General features: G+C 30.8%; 2 protein-coding genes across 11 annotated transcripts in view; one reads left to right on the top strand and one right to left on the bottom strand.

Annotated features, from left to right (window-relative positions):
• The window catches only part of LOC117170554 (origin recognition complex subunit 3), a 14,027-nt gene extending 11,864 nt beyond the window's left edge, over positions 1-2,163 (bottom strand). For 2 of the 4 annotated variants that reach the window (XM_033357378.1, XM_033357381.1), the window contains exons 1-2: positions 1,995-2,163; positions 602-730 (exon numbers count right to left, since the gene is read on the bottom strand). In XM_033357378.1, coding sequence (XP_033213269.1) covers positions 602-730; positions 1,995-2,018 — 153 coding nt within the window. In that variant the 5' untranslated portion in view covers positions 2,019-2,163. The remainder of the gene's footprint in view (positions 1-601; positions 731-1,994) is intronic. The other 2 variants (XM_033357379.1, XM_033357380.1) reach the window with 1 other exon arrangement.
• LOC117170553 (fasciclin-1) overlaps positions 1-10,084 on the top strand; it is a 492,646-nt gene that overhangs the window by 360,650 nt on the left and 121,912 nt on the right. The gene's annotated exons all lie outside the window — the stretch shown is intronic.

Genomic DNA, 10,084 nt, shown 5'->3' with positions numbered 1-10,084 from the left:
CTTAAAAAAATAAATCTATACTTTGTAAAAAAGGGAAAAAAGGGGAAAATTGGGTCAAAATTCTCGATTTTAGGGATTTAAGGGGATTTTTCAAATTTAAGGTGAAAAAAGGGGAAAAGGGGGGAAAATGGGAATAGGGAAAAAAGGGGATGGAGTGGCATCCCTGTAATTTAATTTTCTAACAGTACTTTGCTGTGAATTAATAAATAAGATAATATATTTCACTAATTCTTAGCCCGATTTATTTCTTTGAAGATATTCATGACGTATTTTTATTCTGAAAAATTGTGATTTACACAACAGTGGACAGTATCCGGATCATTTAAAAAATAAGAAATAACCCGCTTTTCAACTTCCAGTCATCAAATATTACTCATTCAATGAAATTGACGGATTTATTGATTTTCTGATTCTGTGAAAATTGTTTGCTTACTTAAAGGTATTGATGAAGATAAAAAATACGTTCCATTATGTATTTAGAATGTAGAAAAAAAGTTTGAAATGTTGGCCTTGAGATCTGTTTCAAATTTTTAAAATAGAAATTACGCTTTTTATGGAAATGCCCAATGTATTTTTTTTTATGCAATGCTGCTCAATATACCTCTGTACAATTTTGAACTGTGCTCCATATTTCTTTATATGAGTGATACCATGGAAAGTCCATATAATTCTGATATTCATGCTTTATTCTCTTATCTCCAAAGATATAACTTTTGCTAGAAAATACACCCTGAAATAAATGAAAAATGCAATGTTGTGAAGAGTAAATAATGATCAGGCGATAACACTTGTGATTTATGGTTTATATCTGGTGGCAGAGAAGTTGAGTCAGGGTAAAGTAGTTTGTGCACGTCTATAAAGCACTAAAAGGATATGTTTTATATGTTAATTTTATGATGAATAATGGGAGTTGGGAAAGATGTCAAAAAAACTTTTTTATAGGAAAATATTAGAAAAATAGTCATAAGTTTCAGTCGCAATATTAAACCGAAATATTTATAAAGAGTTCAAAACAAGAAAATTAAAACAGTAGTTATAAATTATTATTAAATTTTTCCAACATATTTTTTTGATTTGCATAACACATAATAATTTGTATTTTTTAGGATAAATAGTTTCCTTCCATCTGGCTTTCTTTACGATTGTTAAAAACTTTTCACGGTTATGAACATTTTTTAAAAATTGAACAAGAGGAATTGCTTTAAATTTTAAACTTAAACTTTAAAAAGGCAATTCAAACGCTCGACTAATTCACACGTGTAATAGATAAAAGTTTATTTTTCGAACAGTATTAGGATTTGTGGTTAAAAAATATAAATCCACGCTGCCATTCTTTCTGCTCTAATTTTAAGAGTGAATCAGTAGATTTGTGAATGTTCAAAATTATATCATTTTAAGTAATTTTAGGTTATAAATATTAAAAATTGTACAACTAAGTTTGTTTTCAATGAAGCCCATTTAAATTAGAAGTTACATTATTTTAATTTTAAATCGATTACTCAATAATTGTTAGCTTGTTATTTATAATTCGAAATTCAATACTTTTAACTTATACATTATAATAAATGGTACTATTAAAATGGTAATATGCAAAGTTTCTATTTGACGTTCATACTTGTTTGACTTTGTTAATTTTTAACGTTAAAATCTGTAAATACTTTAGTTTTGAACAAATTTAGAATTGCCCTGCTACTGAATCAATTATTGTTTAAATTTTAATACTCGAACTAAGTTTATTTTGAAAAAATATTAATTATATTTACATTTGATCCACTTAACACGTTTTTTATCCAAATTTTTCGATTTAAAATGCTTTTAGTTTTTATTTGTTTAACAAGAAGAAAATCAATGTTCAGATTTAGTTACCTCTCATAATTTGCATGAAAATTTAATGAATACAAATTTCAATCCATCATATTTTTTTATAAATGGGAGAAAAATGTTTCAAGGTTATGCTGGCCATGTGCAACAGGTAGTTGGAAAGCATGACTTACCTTTGAAACTGAGACCTTTTCCATTATAGTCAACTGTATTTCACTTTCACTTTGTTGAAAAAATAAAACAATGCACAAAACAATAAAGATAAACGTTGAATAAAATAAAAAATAGAGAATATCAAACGTCACATCTAACTCCCATCTCAGACCAATTAACACTGCTTTCGCGCCAGTTTCCGCAGCTGTAAGCGGTTTCGTCTGCTGGTAAATCGTCTGCTACTTCTCTTTCTATAGATGGCGCTAACGTACGGACTATGAATTGGCGGCTAATATTTGAAACTTGTTGATGAAAATTATTTCAAAAATTGTAATATTATTAATTGATTTTGTATGTACTTACATGAATTACAGTAATAAAATATAATTATATTAATTTTTTAAAGATAAACTAATTAACCCTGTAAAAAACTGTGCTATCGCAGTTTGAAACTTCAAACATTGATTCTTATTGACAATGTTTAAAGAATTATTTAAATAACCATTCAAAATAGTTTGAAAGCATTTGTATATTGTCAATTTCTTTGATTTATCTATATTACAAGAAATTATAATAAACGGCTGTTTCATGGAAAAAATTTTATTATTTTATTCCTAAAGGATTTAGTCGTTTCTCAGACAATTTACTATGATAAAAGTATTATCTGATAATCTAATGGCGTCATCAGATTTTATATAAATTGATTTTTTTAAATATAAGAGTAAATTTTCGGATTAGAAAATTATTTTTCATACTTTCTGGTAGACGCCAACCACTTCAATTCTTATTTTAAACAAAAGTAATTTAAAATAAAAGTAAGTGAATAATAGGGGAATAAATTCTTTAAAATAAATTTAATGTTTAATTACAATATTCAAGTTGAATTATAGAATTTTCAAGTAAAACCGAATATGCTTTGAACAGTCCCATACAGGCTTAATTTTGACATAGTTTAGTAACTTCTATTCAGGGGCCATTTAAAATAAATGTAACACTCGGTGGGGGGGGGGGGGGGGGGGGGGGGGGGGGGGCAGAATTGGGAGAAAAAAGCGTGACATATTTTTTGAATGACCCTTAAAATATAATTCCCTAAAGGTATTTTAATTAGCGAGTATTTCTCGTTTAGTTGTCGTTTGAAATGATTATTTCTCACTACAACTTCCAGCGATCTGGTCCACAAAAGTACTGTTAAACCTCTCGGCTTCCCAATTGTTTGCACTTTGCGAATTGATTCGTTGAATTTGCGATTCAGATGCCACCACCCGTAGCACTGATCGCGTTAACTTGTCGGGATATGAATTGATTTGCACTGCCAACGCGGATTCATAGTTTACTAGTCACCATTGGTTTGAATAGACAGTGATAGCGGTTTCTCCTTTCACTGTTTATGTATTTTACATTTTAAATTTAACAATTTTACCTCTCTATTACGAGCGTTGTTTCATATTTAAATACAACCACGACAGGGAACGTTCATTAATTACGCTACGCTGCTTTTTGAAATAGTTGACCCTCCCCCGCCCACACGCCCTATTGTAAGTATTCGTTAGATTATTAGGACCATCTTCAGACGTAACATTTTATATTTTTGCTCAATATATGGTATAAAAAATATATCCATTACACATCACCGTAAGCGAAATTTCAAGAGATTGTAAAAGATTTTAAGGGATTACAATCAAAGTTCTAGGGTATTTCAAATGATTCTAAAGAATTACGAGAAGGTTCACAGATTTCAAATAATTTTAGAAGAATTTAAAAGTTTTAAAATATAACCAAGAACAATTTCAGAGGTATTGAAAGAGATTTTAAGTTTAAAAAATATAAGTCACGGGATTTTAAAGGATTTTAAAGAATTTCATGTGAAACTCAAGTGTTTTGTTAAAAATTTTGAAAGATAACAACAGGTTTTAATGGTATTTAAAAGATAACAGGTTTTAAAAAATATAGAGGTGGTTTGATGATTTCACAGGATTTAAAGGGGTTTAAAAAGATTTCAAATTATTTGGAAGTATATTCACAATCCAACTAAAAGTAAATCTTTGATGTTTCTTTAAAACTAATTGAAATATTTAAAATCCGTGAAAAGCTTAACGAATACATTGAAATTCCTTAGGGACCGAATTATAGTTATGAATTGGTTACTTTTTACTGATGAATCAGTAAAACTTACTAATTCATCAATACGAAAAAGTTGTATATAGCTGGAATTTAGTTAGTGATTGAAATTAGTAAAAATATTAACTGATTGAAGTTGAGAAAGAAGGGTTTCCGAATATTGTAAGATATTCTAAGCAACTTCGAGGAATTTAAAAGAATTTCAAAGATTTCAAGAGATCTTACAAGATTTCAGTTCAAGGAATTTCAAGTATTTTAACCGACGTTTAGACATTTTAAGGGCGAGCCATTTATTTTTGAAGGATTATCAAGGTTTCTTTCTCGGTTTCGATACAATTTTTAAGATTTCAAACGATTTCAAGGATTATCACAGGGGCTAAAATATTTCAAGCGATTTTAAGGGATTTAAGAGATTAAAAAAATCACCCGTTTACAAAAGATTGCATGCGATTTCAAATCATTTTTATGAATTTTTAAGGATGTCAGAGGAAATTATTGGTATTTTTAAGTTTTAAAGAGATTTTAGAAAATTCCTTGGAATTTCTGATGATTTACTAATTTTTCAAAGGAATTTTAGTGGTTTGTGATTTTAATATATTATAAGGTATTTCCAAAAAGATTCGGAATGATTCTCAGGATTTAAACATTTTCAGTGACTTTTAAAAAAGTTTCAAATATTTCATGGAATTTCAAGGATTTTAACCATTTTTTAGGGATTTTAGGGATTTTTAAGGATTTTTTAGGATTATAAGAGATTTTAACCCTCGGGCACTGTCACCTACTAGGCCAAGTAGGTCGCCGGTGGGCGGTATGTAGTGCCGCCCATACGGAATCGACAATATTGGCATGAAAGTCTTCAGTATTTTTACGTGAGTGGCACTTGGTAGAGGTTATACAATGTTGTTTACATACAAATTTAGTGCCGGGAGCGCGCACCTTCTCTCTTCGCGAGATCATTGGCGACTAAAAAGAGCATAATGGAAGCAGAAAGGAGTACGGGGACATATTATGATAGTTGTCATAATTGTGATAAAAAATCTGCATAGAGTGCCGCCCCGCCAGTGCCCGAGGGCTAATGAGCTTTTTAAGATATCAAGCGATTTCTAGGATTTTCACAGCTTTTAACTTTCCATTTCAATCGTTTCACAATATTTAAACAGTCTTAAGGGATATATAAAATCAGCGACATAATTTACGGGATATCAAAGGATTTCAAAGGTTTCGATCAGGGATTTTACGAGATTTCATTAAAGGAATAGACCAGATTTCGACAATGATTTAACTACTCGACACTATTTTCATTGAATGTATTTATTATGAAATATTGCATAGTAAAAAGGAATTAGAACAAATAATGATATAATAGTTATAATAGCATTAAAAATCATTTAAACAGTAAAAAAAGGTGCTAATTAGCATATTCTGAAAAAGTTATTGAAAAGAGGAATCTTCAGTTAGACCCTCCTCCTCCATCCCTCCCTCCATAAGTCAGTATTCATAAGATTTTCCGGACCCCTCTCCCATGAAAACGCTTTTCGTAATTAAACTACGCTCCCAACGTGTTATTAAAACATTCTCAATACGAAATTTCTATAACTTGAAGATGAGTTTATGTTTGTAAGATTTAATTAAAGAGTCGATTTTGAGACTAATGGGTCTAATTTATCGAATTCGAGTTTTTACTGGGAATACATCCGGATAAATCATACCCATAATAAAAAATAAAGTAAAACAAATATAATAACCCCTCTCTTGATACTGGAACCGAGCAAGTGGTAGATTCGAAGAATCGAATTTCAAATAATTCCACAAACATACATATCATGCAAGATTTGAAAACTGGAAAATTAAAGTTGATTTTCCACATGTTTGTACATCGAAACGTCGCTAATTGAAAGAGTCTGGACAGAGCTTTGAAATTCGACTAACCCACCATCACCCTTTTAGAATTCGATACCCGGTGAATTGGAAATTTAAGCTGTGACGTTTGATTTTTTTTTTAATTTCGAAGTTGTCCTGCAGCGACAAGCTTTCATGCAGAGAAGAGCTGCAGGATGATAAAATGCGACGACTAGCTTTGCACGCATCGGTCTCATTTTGCGGTTGGCAGTTTGGCACTCGCATTTGTGTCCGGAGGGCTTTAAGGATATAAATGCGGATCGATCGAGAGCTTAATCATTCAGTCTCAGTGAAAGAGCGGAAAAGAGCCGAGGGTGGTTGGGTAGGAAGGAAAAAATGAGGGAATGACTGGGACATGAAAAACCACCCTCTAGAAAGAGAAAGGATGAAGCTCGATTGCTTGGAACGAGGCACATAGAAGTATATTATTACGCATCCCTCTCAATTTTCATCGTTTACATTTGATTTTTCCCAGTACAAATACCTCGTTTTCTTCTTAAATTGATATTTGCATATTTTAGAAGCCATCCCATATAAGGTGACTTGCTAAAGAATTATATTAATACCATCTACTGTGGGATATCGCATCTACTTTAAATTAATACCCAATGGGAAATTCCTGCATTGAGCCGTAACTTACACCTGGCGCATTACTGAGCCAGTGGTCTTGCCAACGTTCAGCCCAATCTTGGCGGCCATGTGCTGGGGCAGTATTGGTTGAATTGGCCATGCCAACATTTAGCCAAGACTTGGCAAACGAGTACTGGAGCAGTACTGGGGGAATGTCAGTTCAATTACTGTACGAATACTGGCAAAAATCATAGATCAAAACGCAAATATATACTATGGTCGAAAATTCTCAGCACGATTGGCGCGAGCAGTATTAAAAATCACTACTGACTTTAACCCATGATAACTCGGTGAAGAAAAGAGGCAGGGCATTTTTTTTAAACAGTTGGAAAGGTTATCAAATTTCACGTAGAACAGTACCTAAGAGATATATTTTTGACGTTTGGAAGAGAAGACAGAGCGTGAGAAGTTTAAAAAAAATTCAAGATTTTCTCAAATTTTGTACCTCGACTTCAACTTTTAGCATGACCTAGGAAAATTGTTGCAAAAATCTGAAAATTATATGACATAGAGCCTAGAATATTATCATTAATTTAAGCCGAAAACGTAAAAAAATCTTTATTGGTTTCCGAGATATGATTAAAAATGGCCTTTTCTTGTTATAAATTTAAACGAGCGTCGGCTTAACTCTGCTTAATCCTCATGTCTAGTACCGCGCCAGTACTGCCCGCCAACACTGGTACCGAACATTGTTATCAAACCAGTACCGAACATTGTTATCAAACCAGGGTCTTGCAAGCACTATGCCAGTACTGGCGGTCAGTATTGCATCGACGCTGCCAGTATTGGCGCGATATTGCGCCAGTAGTCAATTTCCCATTGGGTATCGTTTGCATTCGTAAATTTAATTTGTTAATAAAAACTGGTTTATTCTAATATAGGGTAGGAAAGTTAGTTAAACCAAGAGCAGTCAAGATATTGTGACTTCTATATTTGTTCAAGATAGTTTTTCTTTTTTTCTCAATCTGGAAGAGCCCAAAGATCAATTTCCATATATCATATGAGTGAAAATCACAAAGGTGATTTCGCGTATTAGTTTAAATTTTTACGTTTCGAGACCCTCCCCCCCTGAATCCGAAAAAAGGTTTTATGATGGTGACACTCTGTCTGCCGTTGTTGGTGTCGTTCTCGTCTGTATACCGAATAAATTTTGTAAGACTATAATCAGAATAGGTTGTGCTTTGGCAAATGTTCTTAAGGCACAAAAGAAATATTGGGTTCTTTAACTAAAACTTTTGGACCAACGATTTTGATTTAACCAAAAAAATATATAAAACATTCCATTTAACCTTCAAACCATTCAAGATAAGGAAAAGTATGAGTTAACAAAAATTATGCATGTAAGAAAGATATGCAAATTTGGTTTATTATTCACGTTTTGATAGAACGCGCAGTTTTTGTTTTATTCGTAAAAAATAACATTGAAAACAAAAAAGAATGTAAATTTTAAACTAACGAAACAATCTATAGACAAAAATTGTTTACCTGAAAAAGTACTATAAATTTGTTATTAATCATTTTTTGATAGAATACGTATTGTTTGTATTCATCGTAAAATTAACATTTAAAATAAAAATTAAATGTTTGGAAAGGCGATGCAAGCTACGAAAAAATATATAATATAAAGTTATTTACATAAAAAGCAGCTACAAATTTACTATGAATCATTTTTGTTAGGAGGCGTAGTTTTCGTTTCATGCGTAAAAAAGAACATTAAAAATCAAAACATAAATTTTAGGAAAACGATACAAACTAGTATAACATTTCATTTTTTAAAATTTCCCTTCTAAATTATATCAACAAATTTGCTGAAAGCCATTTTAAGCTAGAATGTATATTTTTTGTTTAAATCGTAGAAAATAACATTTAAAACAAACTTAGTTTATGGAAAAATAACACAAGATGCAATTAAATTTTTAATAACAAAATTGGATCATTATAAGCCTAGTTATAATGATTTTTCTATCATTTTTGTGCGACTATAGGAAACAATGTTGGAAAATAATTATAGAAATTAATATTATTAAAATGTTGAAATAATCAGTGCAAAAAGTAAAGGAAAGTATTAGTTAATAATTTATTTTGAGCTACTCACTAAAATGTACATAAAAATCTACATATTTGAAACAAGCTTCTTTAGATTGTAGATATATTGAAAAAATTCTGCTCCCATCGCGGGCACGTTCTCATCCTACGCTACGTGCGCGGGTCGCTTCGCTCTCAAGTTTGAGGGCGCCTAGGGCGCGCATCTTTTAAATCTCGCTCTTTGCGCTCGGATGCAACATTTTTAGATTCACACATCTTTCCAAAATTAAACAATAACTTCTGATTCTCATAAGAAAGTCAAAATTGATATTAATCGCTACACCACCTACTTTTGAATTGTTATTTCTCAGCATTATCAATTTAATATGTAAACAAAAAATTTATACATTTATCAATAACACAAAAAGTGGCTTCAATTCATACAAAAAGAGGACTTTGATGTGAATAAAAACACTTACATTTTCAATTGTTGATTCAATTAAAGATTTATTTTATCGGCTATGTGTCATTCCATTTTATTTCGCCAAAGTCTGTTCCGGCCTACTTTTTAAAATTTTGCATACTTAACTATAATAATATTCAATGTTTTTTGAACTTATATAACCCCAAAAATTTAATAAATTACCGAAATTTTATTTATAAATTTAGTTTACAAAATTCAAAGGTACAGAAACATGCCACGTTTATGTATATTATGGAATAGAGAAAAACTTCTGTAAAATTGTATTGAATCCAATCAGACGTATTCAAAAGTTTTTATGCTGCGAAAGTAACTTTATTGGAATATAATTAACAATACATGTGTTTTTAACAACATCTAAATAATAGACAGTTTTTAGCACTTTCGTAGACTTATTAGAAACGTTATGTTTAGTTTTTTTAAAAATTAAAACTTAAATTCGTAAACTTTGTTTATGGTCAAGTTTTTCATAGTTGTAGCCATTTTTAAAACTTTTTATGCTGAAGTATGTAAATTTTCATGTTTAATTTCGAGATTCGAGGCTTTGTTCAATTTCGCCGATGAATAGCTTAAGGAGAAATTTTGAAAATTCAGGATTTACATTTAATGTAAATCAGGTCGTGATTTTATCTGCCTGAACAATGAATTTTAAAATGTTTGGACAACTTTAACTGAGTTATTACCTCGGTTAACCAAGCCTCAAAATAGCAATATTTTGGGCTTCTTTTAAAATTATTTATTTCAACAGAAAAAGGCTCGGGGTGAACACAATATTTTCAGGGAGATAAAATGAGGACCTGATTTACATTATGCTGTAAATACTAATTTTTAAAAAGTTTTTCTTGCTACGTGTTATTCATCAACGAAAATGAACGAAATCTCGAGGGTCAAATTTTGAAACAAAAATTTGCTTATTTTAACATCAACAGTTGAAATAAGCATGTATATATTATATAT

The sequence above is a fragment of the Belonocnema kinseyi genome, chromosome 4 (genome assembly GCF_010883055.1).
Source record: "Belonocnema kinseyi isolate 2016_QV_RU_SX_M_011 chromosome 4, B_treatae_v1, whole genome shotgun sequence".
NCBI lineage: Eukaryota > Metazoa > Arthropoda > Insecta > Hymenoptera > Cynipidae > Belonocnema > Belonocnema kinseyi.
Note: the sequence above shows the minus strand (reverse complement) of the source record. Positions and strands in the feature narration are given on the sequence as shown.